The sequence below is a fragment of the Diceros bicornis genome, chromosome 8 (assembly GCF_020826845.1).
Source record: "Diceros bicornis minor isolate mBicDic1 chromosome 8, mDicBic1.mat.cur, whole genome shotgun sequence".
NCBI lineage: Eukaryota > Metazoa > Chordata > Mammalia > Perissodactyla > Rhinocerotidae > Diceros > Diceros bicornis.
This window is the reverse complement of record NC_080747.1, coordinates 81,424,149-81,443,684: the sequence shown is the minus strand read 5'-3', so window position 1 is coordinate 81,443,684 and position 19,536 is coordinate 81,424,149. Positions and strand designations below refer to the sequence as shown.

At 48.6% G+C, this 19,536-nt stretch overlaps 1 protein-coding gene across 2 annotated transcripts in view; it reads left to right on the top strand.

Annotated features, from left to right (window-relative positions):
• TSPAN5 (tetraspanin 5) overlaps nucleotides 1-19,536 on the top strand; it is a 157,522-nt gene that overhangs the window by 118,995 nt on the left and 18,991 nt on the right. For both annotated transcript variants that reach the window (XM_058547550.1, XM_058547549.1), the window contains exon 2: nucleotides 7,713-7,763. In XM_058547550.1, the coding sequence (XP_058403533.1) occupies nucleotides 7,713-7,763 (51 nt within the window). The remainder of the gene's footprint in view (nucleotides 1-7,712; nucleotides 7,764-19,536) is intronic.

Sequence of the window (19,536 nt, the reverse complement as noted above, 5' to 3'; positions counted from 1 at the left end):
CAGATTACTAGTTCTTGCCAAAACGTTAAGCTCCAAACTCTAACAAAGGAACTTGGAAACAAGATTGTCCCTGGACTGTAGACATTTCTTCAAGGGGTGCCCTGGCCTTCTCCTGGTGTGGTGCAAGTTCACAGGCAGACAGCTCTTCCGTCGTCTCTCAGAAAACAGAGGAGAGAACATAGGTGCACAGTGCTTGAGAACCACTGATGAGCTCCTCCCCTGCTCAGCTCACCCCCTTCCTCGGCTCTGCTGTGCGGTATTGCTTTGGGAACCATCTCTTGGGTTCTAATGGTGTCGTTCTGTTTCCAAAATTCAACAAGCAAGCAGAGGGCAGCTTCAGGTGGAAGTGTGGCTAAATTACGTGTTCCTTCACATGCCAAGTAGCAACAGCTTACCCTGTAGTTCAGAACCACTAGCGTTTCTACTCAGTTACTTGGAAAGGAACAAGACCTTCTGCAGATCATTATTGGTCTCTAGAGCACCATCAGGCTCATGCCTGTTCTGCACATTTTATTGTTAACAGTGAGCTTGTTGCAGGACTAAGCATGAAGGAAATTAATCTGGTCTCAAATGTCTTAGGACCCTCTTGGTTGCAAGTAACAGCCTGCAAAGTAGCTTGAGCTAAGATGGGAGGGGAATATGTATAATGCCCAGGGGCACTGCAGAGAGCACAGGATCGGGAAGTGGGACCAGGGGTCCTGGGCTAGGGAGCAGCAAGTGGCCAGGGACAGAAGTTCTCATGGTCTCTCTGCTTTCTCTCATGCTCTCTCCACACACCCGCAGTCTGTTCTAGCATAAGGGAGACAGGCTGACGAAAATCACCACGTCCGAGACCCAATTGCTGGGGAAGACAGACGCTGGCCCAGCCTAGTGTTTAGTAGAAGAACGCTTCCTGAGTCACATGTCCTGCCTCAGTCAACTCATCCGTCTAGAGGGCGTGGGTTGGGAGTGGGCCCTCCTTTGCAAACGTGTGCTGGGGCTCACCCTCGAGAGTGGGGGCCAGTGTTCAGAAAGAGAGGGTGTAGACTGAGAAGCTACCCCAATCAATATTGGTTATAATTTATACCCTACATTCTTCGAAAAGGATTCAAAAAAAAAAAAAAATTGGTATAATGAAACCAGAACCCATTTACACAGGATATAATACAAAAACAAGGCGTGATAAGATTGGGGAGAGGGAAGATGCATCAAGAAGCCCTGATGGGAAGAAACTTATTTTAATGTGGGATTTCAAAATTAGTAGGTTTTTAAATTCTGGGGCCAATCAGACCCAGAATTCCTGAATCAGATTGCTAAGATAAGAAACAGAAAAGATTTGGAATTAAACATGATCTCAGTGTTCGGACTAGAGTTTGTTAGTTTCTTTTGGATGCATAGAGATACTTATATATACTGTTCCCAGGAGGATCCTCCAGCTGGTGTTGGGGGGCAGGGCTGCTGCCTCCTTATGTGGGCACCTGCTCTCTGGTTAACACAGGCCCGTCGCCCCTTGTCTGATCCCAGGTGACGTTACTGCTTTACAGTCCTCTGTGCATGTGTAATGTCAAATAACGGTACAGGCGGCGAGGGGCACAGAAGTTCAGAAGAGAGAGGCCTCTGATCGCTGAGCACGAGGATGCTTTCTCATACTTGGAAGAGGCAGGACTTGAAGCAGGGTTTTGTATTGACCCGTGGTAGGTCTGGGAGAGGAGGTGGGCTGAGAAATGCCTGAGGAAGGGGGAGGAGCTGATATGCATGAAGGACCGATTATATCAGGTCCCTGGGATGGCTCTTTGAATCTCACCCAGTCCTCACCTTGTCACGTTGGCCCCTAAGTTGTTTTGTGAATTTCCTTAGGTGCCTTTAGTCTCTCCACTTGACAGATGAGGACCGTGGGGCTTTAGGAAGTCAGGAAACCTCCAGCGATTCTTTTTCTCTCCAAGGACAAACCCCAGTCGTCAACCCGCTTTCAAAGCCCACCCCAGCCTGGCTCCTGTTCCCTGCTGCCCTGTGCTCTCCCGCCCTTGGGCGGCTGTTCGTCCAGCGTGCCTGTCTTCCTCTGCCTTAGGGCCTTGCTCCTTTGCCTGGAACACTCTTCCTGGATGTCCGCCGGTCAGTTGCTTCATGTCCTTCATGTTTTTGCCTACGTGGCTTTCTTACTGGAGACTTGCTTTCTCCACTCTATTTTATCCTTACAACACCCCTTCCGCCTGGTGCCACGTTTCAGCCCCTGATGCTTGCCTCCTTTCCCACAGTGCTTCTCATCTTCCAAAAGTCTACTCATCTACAAGTCTGTTCATCTGTGTTTCTTTTTATTGCCTTTCCGTCCCCTCACCCCAACTGCAGTGTCAGCCCCATAAGAACAGGTGCTTTTGTCTGTTTTGTTTCCGATTTATCCAGAGTGCCTAGAGGACTGCCTGGCTCCTAGCAGATGCTCAGTAAATATGTACTGAGTGAGGGAAGAGCCTTTCCCAAGATCACAGCACCCCGAGGCGCTGGGGCGGGCCAGCAGGCTGTGTGCATTCTGGCCGTGTGGAGGAGGCCATGAGGGAGAGGAAAAGTGCGAGAGGCTGACCCCGGCTCAGATGGGGAACGTCCTGTTTACAAGTCTGAGCTTTATCTGTCATGCCATCTTATCCTGAGGACTCCGGACAGCTTGAATGTACAAACTGGGACACTGGGTCCCAGTGGCAGAATTGGGATTGACTTGCTGTGTATTGAATTTTCCACTGGCCCATGCTTACTCCTTTGACATGGTAAGAATTATGCCTAGGGGCTTTTTATTCCCCAAATCAGCCCCTGCTCTATAAAGACAACATGTATTTTGTTAACACCAGTATCAGGCACGCTTGTGTAGACTGCACCACCTCACCCAGAGCTGGAGTGTTGCTCACACTCAAGTGTCAGAAAATTTCTAATAACAAGTACCTGTGTTGCAGTTTTGGGAAATACGCCTTTCCTCATGGCACTATTTCTCTTTCCTCCCTTCTGTGCCAAATGTTCTCAATGCATCTCTTCTGTTTATTCAGGCAAAGCTTAAAAATTAAAAAAAAACTTTATCAGAATGATGAAGGAGTAACAATTTCTTCCACTGTTATTCAGGATAATATTTTTGAGGCTCTCATTGAGGTGAGAAGATGGATGTGATTTTTATTTTCCTCTGTCGTGTTTACCTTGCTGCATTGTTATTTTGAGTCTGTTCGCAGGATGCTGGGCAAATGCCATTGACATAATTGTTATTTTTTAAACAAAGAGGATGGAAAGTGTCGCCTTAGGAGTTGCCTGTGAACTTGAATGTACACCTACACACAATGGCTTCCTTTTATGAACAAAAGTAGTGGGGCGTGGTGGACATGTGTATAGATTTTAAATAGTTTATTTTTTAAAAGTATGCAAGCTGAACTTTGCTTCAAAGAGAATTCACATAGCTGCCAAAATACACATAAAAGAAAACTGTCCTGCAGAGATGCCACTAGATCTCAAGCTAGTTATGAAATTGGCACCCGAGAGTTATTTCTGTCAGAGGACATAAGATGGATCTTGAAGAGCCACAGTCTCCATGTAGATGTTGCCAGAAACATAGGCATTATCCTTAACACTTCCTTCTCCTTCACCCTTGCCCGCCCTCACCTTATCCAGTCATCACTGAAAATGTCAGTTTTACTTCTAAATAGTCTCAATTCCATCTCTTTCTCCATCACATTTCAGTCCAGGACCTGATCAGGTCTTGTCTGCATGACCAGAGCTGCCTCCTTCTAGTCCCTGTGTATCCACTCTGGGCTCTCTCTCATCCTTTGTGCAGCCGAGGTCATCATGTTTCCAAAGCCCAAATCTGAGAAAGGCCTGCCTCCTCACCCTGTGCCAGCCCACCACACACAGACGGCCCTTAAATGGCTTCCTTTCACTCTTAGGGTAGTGACTGAATTCCTTAATGTGGCTTAGAGGGCCCTGCATGGGCTGGTCCATGCTTGCATCTCTAATTGCAAACCTTCCATACCTTCCCCTCTTCCCCCATTCTCTGTGCACCAGCCATACCAGTCACCTTGTAAACCGTTTTACTTGCTATGCTCCTCGCACCACAAGGCTTTGCATATTCTCTTCCCTCTGCCTGAAACACCCGTCCTTTCTTTGCCAGTTAAGGTCTTCTCATCCTTCAGACCCCAGTTCCTACATCCCTTACTTAGGGAAGCCTTCCTGGACCACTCTCTGGGTCGAATACCCTGCTTTATAGTCCGTATTACCCTTATTTTCTTCTCCTTTATAGCACCATCAAGGGCGATTTGTATTTTATACTTTGATTATTTGATTAGAATCTCTCTTACTGGACTGTAGGCTCACTGGGGGCAGGGACTTTTCTTATCTTCATTTATCACAAGACAAACGTAGTACCTAGAACAAAGTAAGAACTCAGGAATATTAGTCAACAACTGTAGATGGATGGATGAATGGCTTCTTGAAGTATCCATTTTTGTACCAGTTCAAATGGAGCACTGGTCCATTTCCAAGATGTTGGAGGCTCAGCACGGACTAAACAACAGGTGGAGGAAGAGATCTTCCATTCGTAGGCCTCAGAGAAAAGGGGGCAGATGTGTCCCTCCTGGCAGAGATGCCCTGTCTCCCTGGCCACATCCTAGGGCCACTTCCCTCCCCAGCTTTTCCTGAGGATCAGCTCTGCTGGCTCTTACTCTGCCACTGCCTCAGTTTCCACCTAGTGCTGTTCTCACCCTCCGTCAGGAAAACAGACCTTTGCCTTGAATGCCTAGAAGTTAGAGGAGCAATTTTGACTCTTAGGACAAGAGTTTCAGTATAAATCTCCATCCCTTATGTGGCTGGACAAACATTTTATGCACATTAGGAAAGTACTAAAGTAGTTTTGAGCTTGGGCTAAGAAGTCAGATTTCCTGAGTAACCCAACTCAGGCAGCTATGTGATCTTGGGAGAATTCCTTAAAGGTTCTAAGTCTCAGTTTCCTTATCAAAACACGGCGACAGTATCAGTACCTACTGCGCGAGAGTATTGTGGGGTGCTTTGGGCCACCTGTGTCTAGTAGTAATATAGCGCAAGCCACATGTGTGATTGAAATGTTCCAGTAGTTATATTTAAAAAGTAAAATGAAACAAGTGAAATTAAATTTAATAATATATTTTAGCCTGATATATCCAAAGTATTATCATTTCAACATGTAATCAATAATAACTATCAATGAGATATTTTAATTCTTTTTATTCATATTAAGTCTCTAAAATCCAGTGTATATTTTATACTTACTAGCACATCTCAGTTTGAACTAGCCACGTTTCAAATGCTCAATGGCTGGTGGCTGCTGTATTAAGCAGTGCTGTTTTTGCTAATTCATATAAAACTTGGTACGTAGTTCATACTTAACATTCAACAAATGCTGGCAAAATTATTGTTGTTCATTTTAGAACATCAAAATTGGGTGGACAAACATTTGTACTGTGTGCTTGCATTTTTTGCCATGTGGGAAGATGGCTCAGATCTATTTTCATTTCTGTTTCAAAGGAGTAGAGTTGACGTTAAGTGTTCTCTGCTGTTCCCCTGAAGTTGGTCTCTGGGGTTCAAAATGAGGTCAGTTTGCTGGTTCATGTTCGTCTTTTCTTCAGGAGGTGGGAAAGGGGAAACTCGGTGTGCTTCAAGTGCGGCGTTCCTGTCTCTGTTTTTTGGGTCTTCTCTGTTTAATTATTTGGAGCTGGAAAAACTTGATTTTAAAACAAAACACATGGGCTGAGAGTGACTGGGCGGACATTGGCTAGTGAGGCAGCGCCGCAGGTATGTACAAGTTGAGGCCCCGGCCCCGCTCCGCTCACTTGCGTAGGTGTCGAGTGCTCCGGGGTCTCCAGGTCCGCTGGGGTCCTGTGTGCACCTGTCCCTTGTTACCCTGCTTTGCAAGGCGCTGTGAACATGAGAGGAACATGCTCAGTTGCTTTACTTGTGTATGCAGAGTCCCAAGTCCCTCTGAGTCGCTGGGGGGACTGGTGCCTCTGTTGTTGGGGATCGGAAACGGAGAGAGAAGCGGCACTCTGGCCGGGGCAGTGGAGGGGCTGACGTCGTTCAGAATGTGGGGATGTTGAAAACAAGCAAGCGTTCTAAACACTTTTCAAACCTTTAAGAGCCACGGTAGGAAGAAAGGAGTCTTGGGTTTTGCCAAATCGAGGACATGCTGAAGCTGGTCTCTCCAGGGGCCCGAGTATTGCACATCATCTCGCTACAGTGGCAGGTCATCATCGGGAGCGTTGGGAGGTTCCACTGTTTCAAACTCCACCGCATTTTCAGAGCCGTCAGCCGTGCGTGTGTTTTCAGGCCCCCCTTTTCCCTGGGCTCCTGCTGTCTTCCAGCCCCTGTCGGATTTATTAGCCGTTGCCTACCAAGTGTCAGTACCTCCCTGAGGCGAATGGCGGAGGCCTCGCCAGGTGGACGGTTCTCGGGTTTCCCTGAGGTTGGAAAGAACTACCCTCGCTCTCGTGCTCTCTGCGCACCCCTCTCAGCGGACGGCTTTCCTGACATTTGACGTAATCAAGATGTTAGCAAAATAAACAGTGTGCGCTGCTGCCAGTCAGGCTGAGACCGCTCCTCACCCTGCCCCGCCCTCTCCACTTCAGCGTTTGGAAAGGAAATTCAGAGTTGCTGTTGATAGTAGAGATGAGGAATGAGCAGTGTCCTTCCTCAGGGCCAGTTACACCCAGTCCTGATCACTGAGCTCTCGGGTGGACAGCCCTGTGCGGTGATTCATCAAACCTGTGACACCCTGATGATAAGACACTGTTATTTTAGGTACAATCAAGGAAGAAAAACGAACCTGAGATACCATCGGTTTTAAGACACATCCCAATTTCAGAAATGTCAAAATGTGAGGGGGAAAATGTGTGTCTGAGAGCAGATGGAATACGGTGAGAACTAATTAAACTGAGAATCCCCCGGTTAGCAACCGCTCCCCTCCGGTATCAGCGCAGCTGACGGACAGCGCTGGGAGAGGTGCGGGTGTGGATGGAGGCGCCTGCCTGGGCCCGAGTGCGTCTGTGTGCTCTCCCTTCACTCAAGCGTGTTTGTTGTTTGTGTGCTCCATGTTATATGTGAGGTTATGGCACTGAGTCGAGACCAGGCCGAGTCATGGAAGCCCTCTCAACTACAATGTAAGTAATCTAAGTTTCTGAAAAACAGAAGAATCCAGGAATTTTCTTTGGGTCACATTGGACTTGATAAGATTCATATTACTTTCTGAAGGAGTGGTGAAATCTTGCTGAGGGACGTCCGGGCTTCTGTGTGCCCTCTCTGACCAGCCCATCTGTAGTGTTGCGATGGTGAAGAGAGTATCACCTGCTCTTCTAAATTCATGCCCCTGCTCATCCGTTTCCTAGTGAGCTTGGGGCTGGAGTTTATGGGAGCTCACTGTTTCCTCTCATCCCCTAAAAGGCAGCATTCAGCACTACTGATGACTTGCATTCTACTCAAGATGCTCCCCAATTATTATCTTTCATAGTCTGAGTGACTTCTAAGCACCTACATGTCCTCAACCTTCTTAATTCCATAATAACTTGCATCAAGGGGATTATGCTATTTTCTTTTCCTGTTAAAGACTGTTACTTAGATTTTAGAGAAAACCGTTTCTCAGCCAGGTAAAGCGACAAAAGAATTGATTGAAAACGTTCTTCTTTGTATTAGTAAAAACATGGTGTTTCCTGTATACTTAACACTGCTTTCTCTCTTTCTTTCAGTTTTTGGGAATAGCATTTCTTGGAATTGGACTGTGGGCGTGGAATGAAAAGGTAAGTTGAATCTCATGAAAATGCACACATTCCGGTTGTCAGAGGCTGCACATTATATTGTATGTTGTCTCTTTTTCCTCTTTGACAACTGCAAAGTATAAAGAAATATGGCTCTTTAATGAAAGAAAGTATTCTTGGTAGATAATGTCATATTTCAGAGACTCTTCAGGAATGGCTCCTGAATTGATCACCACATCAGAATAATGGCAGAAGTAACAACACACATGCGTAACAGAGAGTGTGTGTTGGAATTTTGTCAGTTACCAGACATACGTGTTCCCCTGGCACACCCCCTCACTCTGGCATGGGAATTGCAGTAGTGCTTATCAATATCACTAAACCACCTGTAGCCTTTTTTCTCTTTTACTTTTTTAAACTCTTTGGAAGAATACTCAAGCCATAAAAATGATTTTTTGGTGTGAGCATTATGTGACAAGCTGTTAGCATGCGGTATGAAGGAAGCTGGATATAATTCATGTGTCAATATCAGATAAACTTATTGTTAATGCTCAAGAATGTGAATCTTGTCTACTGATTGAAGGTGTTGGGGAATATTCAAAATTTATGATCAAATACAGTATAGTAAAAGGAAAAATCTGGAAATATGGAGTAGCATCTTCTAGGCTACAGAGAAGATACAGTGTTCTGGGCCGTTTGTTCTCTAAGGAACACACTCATGACACCACCGCCCTGTGTCCACTCCTCTGCTCTACTTCCCATCCACACCTTTTAGTTTTTTCTCTACAACTTCCCCTCCTGAGGCCAAGTGCTGGAATTCAAAAAAGAACGCCAACTCCTTTTTCCTTCCTTCTTTGGAAGTGAAATCGTTGGCAGCGTTTTATCTGTCCTGGTATTTGGCTACACAGTAAAGCTTTATTATCTCCACCTTGTGAGAGTGAGGGAGTGTATGGATTGGTTAAAAGTTGTAAACTAAGAACTTAGCTTAAATTTTCCCAGAAGACTATCTCTGGTATTTCACCCTCTGAGCCTGACCATGGCCTGAAGTCAAGAGTTCCTTTGAAGTATTATATATGTATTAAGAAGGGAGGGAAAAACGAAAAGTCCAGCAGACAAAAGCCCCTCAGATGCCAGTAGGAATTCCCACAACTAAAACCATGTTCAGATAGACTGCATCTAATAAAGCTCAAAGTAAACCCTGAGTTTGGAAATTGAACCACCCTCTGTTTATTTACAGAGTCCTTCCACAGAATGTAAAATGTTTTACGGAAAATGAGGCATCTTCCACCACCTTATGAGGCAGAGCGGTGACTATATATGAAGGGAGAAGGATCAAGTTCCCAAAACAGAGAAAATTTTATTTCTAGAAACTTCTCTGTTGAATCCTGTCTTGTGGATTGTGATTAGCTTCTGCCGATCCCTGTAAGCCTGGAGACTTGTATTGGTGGAGTCTCAGAGACCCCACTTGTAGGAGCCCTCAGGTTGGGTCAGTGCCAGATAACTGGGCTTTGTATAATTTTCCTCTAATAAGAGTCCATTTCTATCTGCTTTGGAAAGATGCTGGAAGGCATTAAATGAACTAATTGTCTATTCTAGCAGTAAACAGACAATTGGTCGTTTTGAAGGGTTTTTTTTCCCTTTGAAATATAATTATCTTTTTGTTCTGTCAGTTGCCTCAGATGTCTCTTCTCTGATAAAATCACAGACTTCTAAACCGGCCGTGTCCTGTAGGTGTCGGGGCAGGGATGGCAGTCCTCCGGGAATGAACCGAGCTCTTGTCAGGGCTGCTCTCAGTAATGGACCGTTTCTCTGGAGAGCTGAAGGTCCGTGGCCGAGGTCACTCACGTGGGTAGCAGAGGGTAAAGGACATGCAGTAGCCCTGTTTGGTGCACCGGCGTCACTCTGGGCCTGGGGTGGGGACGCAGCAGGGAATGATGCAGAGTCCCTGCCCCCTGGGAGCTTGCATTCCTGTGGGGGCACTGACAGCTAGCAGTGAACTAGGGAAGTATGTGTATCCAGGTACTGGGGAGTGCTACCCAGAAGCATGAGGTGCAGGGTAAGGGCTGGAGGGGGGAAGGGGTCTGTTTCAGGTAGAGCAGTTGGGAACAGCCTCCCTGAGGAGGTGGCATTGGAGCAGAGACCTGATGCAGTAAGAGGGATCTGCAGAGCACTGGGGGAACAGCATTCTGGGCAGAGGGAATAGCAAGTGTGGTGGCCCTGAGTCAGGGACTTGGCAATTCCAAGGACCAGGAAGAAGACTAGTAGGTCTGGAAGGGAGAGAGCAAGGGCAAGAAGAAGTAGAGGATGTGGCAAGAGAGGCAGGCAGGGTCCTGCAGAAGGTGAATGAGAGGAAGTCACCAGAGCATTTTGATAAGGGAACATCCTGATCTGGCTTTTATTTTAAGATCGCTCTGGTTGCTGTGTGGAAAAAGAGCATAGTTTTGGGGTTGAGCAGGCCTGAGTTCAAATATTGATTCCTCTGTTTATCCTCTGTGTGACTTTGGGCACCTGCATTAACTTCTCTGAGATACCCTTTCCTTGTTTGTGCAATGGGGACACTATTGTCACCTCTTCGGTTGCTGTGAGGATTAAATTAGATGGCTCCCAACACAGTGCCTGGGATAAAGTGAATGCCCCCTGCAGACACGGCCCCTCTCCTGGATTCATCACTATAGCATGTCCACTCCTACATGGGGACAAGAGAGAATGGTGGCTTTGAAAGCCGCCTCAAATTTTAGGAGAGTTCCAAACTCTGATCCATGGGCCAGAGAACTGGCTTTGTTTTGGGATCTCTTAAAGAGGATGTGATGCCCATCTGTTGCCTTGGGTAACTGCAAAGGTTGCTCTGTGGAAGCCCTTTGGGTAAACTTCTAAGCTGGACCAGCCTGTGATGGGATGATGTTCGGAGGTGAGCCACCGCTGGCCAAGGGTGGTGGGCAGCATGCACCTGTGGGGCCGATGACACCAGCCGTGAATCAGTAAATCCCCCGATGGTGATGTGGTGGCATTTACCTGGAAGGAGGCCTTGAGGGGAAAGCCCTGAACTGGGTCACAGCTGGATGGATCAGATTCCCTTAATAGATGGGACTTGACACGTCTCTACGTGGAGTACAGAAACACTGGAGGCAAAAATTATTACCCCTCATGCTTGCTTAATACCAGGCTGAGCTTGAAACGTAGGATGAATGCTACCGTTGAATATTAGACATAATAATTAAACAGTTAATTTTATCTCAATTCCAAATCAACTGTGAAGATACAAACGATGCATGTCTCTCCAGGGGAAACTGGTTTGTGTGCAGTTTTTCAGAAATGATGGGATCTGCTGTTTTAGAAGGAACGTGAACAGTTATGTAGCATGAATCCCTCTACGACAGGCTTGGCAACGTCCGCCATGATCAACTCGTTCATTCACATGACACTGTGGAGCACATAGTGGGGACAGGGCTTGTGCTGGACTCTGGGGATGTGATTCCTCAGGGAGTTTACGTTCTAGGGAGGGTGTATAAAATATATACGTAAAACAATACATTGCAGTAAATGCTAATTTGGAGTGTATATAAGTTTAAGAATTCCTGTGACACAGTACTCACCCCTTCTGTCTCTTTGGTTTGTCTTACTGCTGGAAAGATCTTCCTTCCACCAAATTAGAATCGTGTCCTACTAGTTTTCATTCAGTGATTGTGAATCTACCCTGTTGGATTCCACAGAATAAGTCCTTGTACATGTTAGTCCTTGAGGTAGCCAGGGTGTGGTTCCTTCTGACTTTCCAGGCCCAGCCTCTGCTTCTCCTAGGCCAGAGTCCCGTCTCCATCTTGCTCATGCTGTCTGACCGTCCTCTAGTGTGTCTTCTGTACCACTGAGAGGGTGCGTTAGGGGCATGGCGGGTACAGCTGCGTTATGCCCCTTCTCCCCTTGTCTCCTGTCAATGCAGCTTGAGATGACACTGCTGATCACTGGAAGTCCCAGTGGTCTCAGATCCAGCTAGGTTTACTCCATCCAGCTCACATCTGGCTGGTCTTCAAAGTCCAATGCAAGATCCCACACTTCCCAGTTAGAGTTCTGCCCGCCTCTCTACCTGCTGAGATTGCACTGGAGCTGAAGCTGTCAGCCAGTATCTTCCCCATGTCATGCAGCTTGGTTTTTGCTGTGTGTTTGACCAACCTCCTCCCTCAATTCCTTTGTCTAACTCAGGCCTGCCTTTAGCTCCTGGCCCCAGTGCCACCTGGGAAATTCTGATTCAGTAGGTCTGGGGTGGACCCTGGGATGCTCTGTTTTAACAAATCTCCTAGATTGTTCTGATTGCAGTCAAGTTTAGTTGTCACTGATGAAAGCCACTGATATGTTGAGCAGGCTAAGGACAAAGCCCAAGGACATGTCACTTGAAGTTTCCTTTGGGTTGACTTTCATTTACTTACGTGTGCCCTTGGGTGTCATCAGTCAAGCAGTTTCTAATACATCTACTTGTCGTTAACATCAGACTGCTTTTCTGCATCTTGTCTTTGTAGAGAGGCTATATCCTCCACTTTATCTCTGGTTAACCAGCCTAGGGACTTTCTTGAACCTGCCACTTTCTTATTGAGCCCATTCTGGGTCCTAGAATGGATCATTTTCTCATGCAGGTGCTCAGAAACTCTTATCAGTAAGGCAGGGACTAAGGCAGGGTTTGTCACTCCTCCCTTCTAGAAACACTTTCTTCACTTGACTTCCAGGATATCACACACTCCCGATTCTGCCAGCTCCCAGGCAACGCCTTCTCACACTCCTTGGCTCATTCTAGCTCGTTTCTCTGACCTCTAAATTTTGGGGTGCCCCAGGCTTGGTCCTGAGACCCCTTCTGTATCTTCACTCCTGCTCCAGGAGGTCTCCTCCAGGCTGGGGGCTTTAAGCGCCTCTCTCACTGCTGACTTCCACATTTAGATCTTTGGTCCTGGCTTCGTCTCAGCTCCAGACTCGTTAGAGCTGGTAGCCAACCCAGCATCTCCACTTCGATGCCCACCGGGCTTCTGAAGCTTAACCATCAGAAACAGCACTCTCCAATTCCCCCCTCAGGCTTGCTCTTCCTAATTACAGTAAACAGCAACTCTGTCCTTCCGCTTGCTCCAGTATCCTTGGCACCTTTCTTTCTTTTCTTCTCATACAACATTTGGTCCATCAGCAAATACCGTCAGTCTGCCTTGAAACTCTACTGGGAATCTGGTTTCTTCTCGCACCTCTGCTGTCACTCCCTGGTCTAAGCTGCCACCACATCTTGCCTGCAGTGGTGCAGCAGCCTTCCCTCATCCCCCTGCCCCTGCTCTTGAGCCCCCACTCCTACCTGAGCCCTGTCTCCATACAGCAGCTGAGTGATCTTTTTAAAATGTAAGGCAGATCCTGTCACTTCTCTGCTCCAGATCCTCCACTGAGCTTGTCATCTCACTCAAAGCTGTATATGATGCCCCATTACTTCTGGGACCTTATTTCCCACACTCTGTCCTCCGCTGCTGCACTGTAGCCCCTACACACCATCTTGCTATTCCTCCAACTTCTCAAATAGACCTTGCCACCCCAGGGCCTTTGCACTTGCCCTTCCACTATCTGGTACGCTGTCCCCCAGAGATCCACGTCGGTGCTTTCCTTTACTCCCTGGTCTCTGCTTAAATGTCACCTTTGTCCATAGGCTTTCCAATCCTATTTAGAGTAGCCACTCTCAGCCCACCCCCAGCCCTTCCTTCCCTCTCCCCTGTGTTTTTTCTGTATGTATTTTCATGGGACTTACCACTTCTGCACCAACAAGGAGTTTTTTTCTATACAAGGGACTTTTGTTTACTGCTCCACCCCATTACTGGAATATTAACTAGCACATACTAGGTGTTCAGGAAGTATTGCTTGTGAAAGAATGCATGAGAGATGAATGGTGAAAGCATCCTTTTAAACCATGGCTGTATCAGCAGTGGCCCCAGATCTCTGGTTAGCATATAAAGCGTAAAAGCTCTTACAGCATAAAAGGAAGTAAAATTAGGTGTGGTTTTTGATGTCTGATAGGATAGTGGTGCAGTGTAAGAAACAGAAAATCCATTAAGTCTGGCTCTCAGAAAAGAAAACCGTTTATTTCTGGCATAAAAATGAGAATCTATATATGATTGTCTCATTTTGTGGAAGAGTTAGGGATACTTTTGCATTTTGCCCCACGCGAGAGGCAGAGTGAGATCGTGCTAAGGAGGCAAGTGAGGGGCGGCGGCAGCGTTGTTGAGGGCGGGTGCGGCGAGGCTCAGCTTTTCCGCGTGGGAGGAGCGCCTTCCTGGTCCCAGCGCGAGTGCGCGGTTGCCGCTGCCCCGCACCCAGCACCACCTGCACCACCTGCAGCGGGCGGAGGGCGTGACTGAAAACCCCTGAGGCCCAGAGCCTGTCTTGTGCTTTCATGCTCAGTTCTGGCGCTGCGGTCCTGCACCCTGGACCCAGCGACGTTTGTCGGGGGACTGAGTGGCGAGAATGCGGGGAAGAGCTTTATGCGTGGTCAAGTCTCCCCGGGGAAAAAGGCTCTTCAGACGGAGGTTTCATTTTTACTTCCACGATCTCTGGGTCCCCTCGGGGTAAACAATAAGAGAAGCATGACTCGCTCGTTCAGAGGTGGGGAAATCGAGGCCCAGAGGGGTTACGCTGGGCGTCCGGCCCTCGCCCCGCCCCAGCCCCTCTCCTGTCCTGAGGTCCTCCATGGCTCTGGCCTGGCCGGCTCTGTCGGGAGCGGGCTGGAAGGGGAGGGTTGGCGCGCAGCCCTGAGCCCGTGCGGGACCGGGCATGGGAAGAGCTCCAGCCCCACGGCGCTCTTCTCCCGGGCTCTCCTGGGACGAGGTGATTCTTTCCGCTGGAGGCTTTTCCCTGACCACTCTCTGTGATTGTCTGACTCACTTCAGAAGCCTCCGGTTCCGTCCTGTGCCAGTCCTACAGTAGACTCACCTTGGAACGCCGCCCCTGTTTCCCAGGAAGGGAGAGTAGACAGTGCGAGTCAGTGACTGGGGTACCTGGTAGTGATAGTGGGCACATTTCTGTAGCCCCAGCGAGTTGGTAGGTGGAGGGGTTACCCAGATAACTTGAACAGAGAGGTGCGTGCCTCGGCTTTGAAACTACTGCCAGGAGACGTTTATGAGATGCTGAAAATACTTCTTTGAACATTTTGTTTTATTGACAAATCTACTAAGTTTGTCTGCATCTCTGTTCCTCAGTTATCCAGGTAACCCCTCAAGTTGTCTGCCGTAGCTAAAAATCTGAAAACCAAGCAGTTCTTGCTCAGTACCCTGAAAGCTGGCCTGTGGTCGGAGGGGCTGTAACCAGTACGTTCAACAAAGACATGAAATATATTGAAAAATTAATTTTTCTCTTTCATATGTCCCTCTAAACTTTATTCAGAGGGATTTCTCAGGAATGAAGATTCAGGTGGGTCAAAAGGCAGTGCCTTTGTTGTCCACTTGCAGATACCACTGTCCTGCTCTCATTTTGAGGCCCAGTGAGTATTCAGGGTGGGAATGATCAAGACTCCAAACCTAACGTTAAATGTTCTCCCTGTGCAGCTCCGCTGGTCCTGGGCAGGAAGGAAGGGAGGAGGAGGGTGGGCCCCTCCCCGGTGGGCCCTCCCCGCTCCTGGGTGCTCCTCTGCCCACTGCCTGCCAGGGCGCAAGTGGGGCTGTGACCTCCAGGCTTGGCAGATGGTAAAGGGGATGATGTATTCATCTTTGTGAAGCTTCCCTGCCAAGTCCTTCTGCCTAGCAGTTCCCTTGAGCATGGTGGGCCTCATGATTCTGGGTGGCCGTCTGGTACCCCTGCTCAGCCCTGGCCCTCCTCCTCAGCAGGTGCTCCTCTGAACCCTGCCCCTGAAGTCTCTTCTTCTCACCCCAAGCTGCCTCGCCCGTGCTGTTTTCTCATGCTTTCTCCAGGGCAGACTCATCTGGGGGTGAGGCAGTCCCACCAGAGCAGCCCTCACTGGACCCTCCTCTCTCGCTGGATTCTGGGGCAGGGCTCAGACCTCCAGCCCACAGGGCAGACTCGACTAATTGCGGTGTCTCAGAGCCTCCCTGTGGTCCCCTGGAAACTCCTCACGAGTTTGAGGGCAAAAAGGCAGTTGCTCCCCCTCCCTGGGAGGTGGTGTCACACAGCACAGCACCTGCTTTCTTTAGAGGAATCTCAGTTCCCTCACCCTGTCCTCCCTTCGCCCACTTTCTACCCGCCTGATTTCGCTGAGGTGTGTGAGAAAGAAGTTCTTTGCGTGTTCTGTGCGGAGGGGGGGGGGGGGGTCCGGTCTTGGTTTTCAGGTAGTGATGGGTGAAGTCTGAGGTAAGAACATCATTCTAACATCACATCGCATATTGTTCTTAACGTTTTAGAAGCAGGTATGCGATGTTCTGTTGAAAATAAGCACCCTCTTGCCCACTGCTGCTCGCTCTCTTCAGACAGCAGAGCCTTGTGGTTCAAACACGCTCTGGGGTCAGGGGGCTGGCTCAGACCCCTGCTCTGCCACGTCCTCTCCGGGTGACCTGGCGAGTTACTCCGTCTCCGGTCTGTTTCCTGCAGTGGATGACAGTCCCGCCTGGAAGGTCTGCCATGAGGGGACGTAATCCAGGTGACCAGGGCCCGGCCTGGAGTCAGGGTTCAGCGGCGTAGTTCTCATGTCACTCTTGTTGAGACTTCCAGTGTGGCTGGCTTGGGCACCACGGAGCCTCCCAGCTACTCCCGTGGCACTTACTCACGCCCAAGGAGTGAGCTTTCTAGATGCGGGAATGACCTGGGCCTTCCTTTGTCGAAACGCCTCCACATTCAAGCCCAGCCCTGCCTGCCAACCTCAGTGTCCCCTCACTACTTGTCAACGCACACACAGACCCCTCGGTGGGCCGGGTCCTGCCTCTCTGTCTCCACACTTGCTGACGTGACCTTCTGCAGCCCCGTAACACCCGCTGCTGACACCTCTGCCCGGCGCTCTCTCTACTCTCCCGTCTACTCTCCCGTCTCCCCTCCAGACGAGCTCCTGAGGGCGTCGCCGCACCTTGACTCTGCATACCCGTGACTGACAGTACCGGCACCTCTCAGGTGATCCCATGAAATTATTTGCTCAATAACTGAACGAGTTGTGTGTCTCTGAGGCCCCAGAATACACTGATCACCCGCCACTAGGCTAGACTGCATGTTTTTTTTAACTTTAGTTTGAGGGAACACCAGGATCAGAGCCTCTATTGCATATTTCACTTTAAACTTTCTACTTAGGGGTATTCCTGGCTATGTCTCCCATCTTCTGAACATGCAAGTGAAAATGTCTGGGGAGTGCCTAGGAACATGCTGGATTTCCGAAGAGTGACACTTTTGCACATGGCTGTGTTTCCATGTTCAGAGAGGCAGTCACTCACACTCAGCTGGTGATGGTGGTTTCTCTGCTGAGAGGAGTGCCAGTGGATGGGACTTGGTGCAGAGCACCCCCCGACTCACCCCCCACCCCCGACAGCTGCTTGATTGCAGGATTTAATGGAGATCTGAAAGATGACTGCCCCTTCTCCCCTTCCTCTCCACAAAAGCAGGTCATGGCCATGTATTATCTGCAAGAAAGGATTACTTGAATCTCACTGATGACCTTTTTTGACCAGAAAAATGGGAAACCATGTGCCTGGGAAGTGGCTGGTCTTCCTTTAGCTCTGCATCCGTTTGCCAGGCCGTGAGTTATGTTGCCCCTGTGCCCTTCCGTCTCCCTGGACTAGTTCTACGAGCTCCTGCTTCTTCTCATTCCCAGTCCTCTCTGGACTCTGCAGCAATTCCTTAGACAGGTGGATGCTTTGTTTTGAAGAGTGGCTTTGCCCTGTAACATTCTTGGAGGATCTTTGATGAATTTTTAAGGGACAGGTTGCCCTGTGGCTCTGTGGTCCCAGCTTGGTTTTCCTGTGGACATTAGATGTGGATTTAAAACCACATCTCCAACTCTCTAGGACCACCCCTCTCTGAGTAGCTCATTTTCTTTAAAATGTCCTACCTTGCCTTTCTTTCTCAAGTAGGGAAATTTTCCCTCCCTCTGACTCTACGAAAGCTGTTACCAGTTCCACTCCAGTAGGGGCTGGTTCAGGGAGGGGTGAGTGAATCAGGACCCAGTCTCATAAATCTCGAAGGGGTCCGTCTGGCCTGGCTTTGGGTGCACATTCCATATGTCTGTCTCTCTGTTTCTCATCCAGGCAGTTGGAAGGAATGTGCTTGTATATGCCAAAGCAGAAGAGTCCCAGACCTTTGGGGTTTATTAATGCTATTTTTGCATTTCTTTTCTGTGTGAGTTGAGAGAGAAGGAACTGCAGCTTGCCAGGTGGCACCAAGGCTGCTCAGTGCTGGTGGTGGAAAAACCACAGACACTCCTGAGGTTTATTGGTTTGGAACCCTTCTGGAGCTTTATTTGCCTTTCATTTCTGCACGTGTGCAGAAACCTCTTCCAAGAAGAAATAGTTATACTCAGAACATACTCCATGATTGCAGAACCTGGGGAGAAGCTGCTTAAATTCCAGAGAGAGGGGCCGGCTCGGTGACGCAGCCGTTAAGTTCCCGTGCTCCGCTTCGGTGGCCCGGGGTTCACAGGTTCAGATCCCGGGCGCGCACCGGTGCACCGCTTGTCAAGCCAGGCTGTGGCGGTGTCCCATATAAAGTAGAGGAAGATGGGCACGGATGTTAGCCCAGGGCCAGTCTTCCTCAGCAAAAAGAGGAGGATTGGCATCAGATGTTAGCTCAGGGCTGATCTTCACAAAGAAAAAAAAAAATTCCAGAGAGAGTTGAATGAATAAGGTACTGGTGAGGAGATGGAGGTCGAGGGAAGATGGGCTGATTCTCACATTCTTACTGAGACATACAGTGTTCATCAAGCCATTGAAGGATGAGATCTCACGGGGAGTAGGACATGGTTCAGTAACTGGAAGGTCATTCAGGAGCAATGAGTTTGGCGACCTGAGTGCCCAGTCAGCTTCCTGGCAGCAGAGGCTTCCTTGTCCCTGGTTCAGGTGCCGCCATCATGGCGACATGGCTGCTGACTGCTCAGCATGCTGGTCACTATTGACTGACTTCTTGCTGCTCTTTTCTCCACTGCACCACTTCTGGGTACTCTTAGCTTCCACCCACTCATGGCTCTGCCTACTCGTGGATTTTGCTTACTCATAGCTTCTCCCTTCCACCTTTGCTCTGAGTGTCTTTTAGGTGACTTTCAATTCCCCAAGACAGAAGATCTGTTCAACAGGTCAGTTTTCGCCACCTCCATTAGCCACCATCATTGTGTGTAGCAGAGGCTTTTCTTAGGGGGTCAGGCAGGGCAAGTGCCAGAGCCAAATAGATTCCTCTCCAATGCACTTGGGTTAGACACCCCTCTTGTGTGCTTCTATAGCATCTGATGTCTTCCTCTTTGTCTAATATAAATGTGATGATAGTGATGATGGTGATCAACTTTGACTGAAGTCTTATTGTATGCCAAGCACTTAGCATAGCATTTGGATTTATGGATTATTTCCTTCATCCTCATAATCCCTTATGAGGTAGGGTACCATTTCACTGATGTGGAAATTGAGGCTTACGCAGGTTTGATAACTTGCCCAAGATCACACAGGTAGTAAGTAGTAGAAATGGGATTCAAGACAAGGTGTCTATTATAGTGTCCTGTCTGTCTGTCTGCCCCTTGTCTCTAGCCCTTGTCCAAGCCACCCTCTTGCTGCATTTCTGGGTTCCAAGGGAACTTGTAGGTGAGCCAGGTGGGTTTGATCCAGTAGAGGATGGTTTGCGTGGGATGGAATGCTCTCTGCCACACTCTAGAGCAGGCTTGTCTAAATGGCTGGAATAT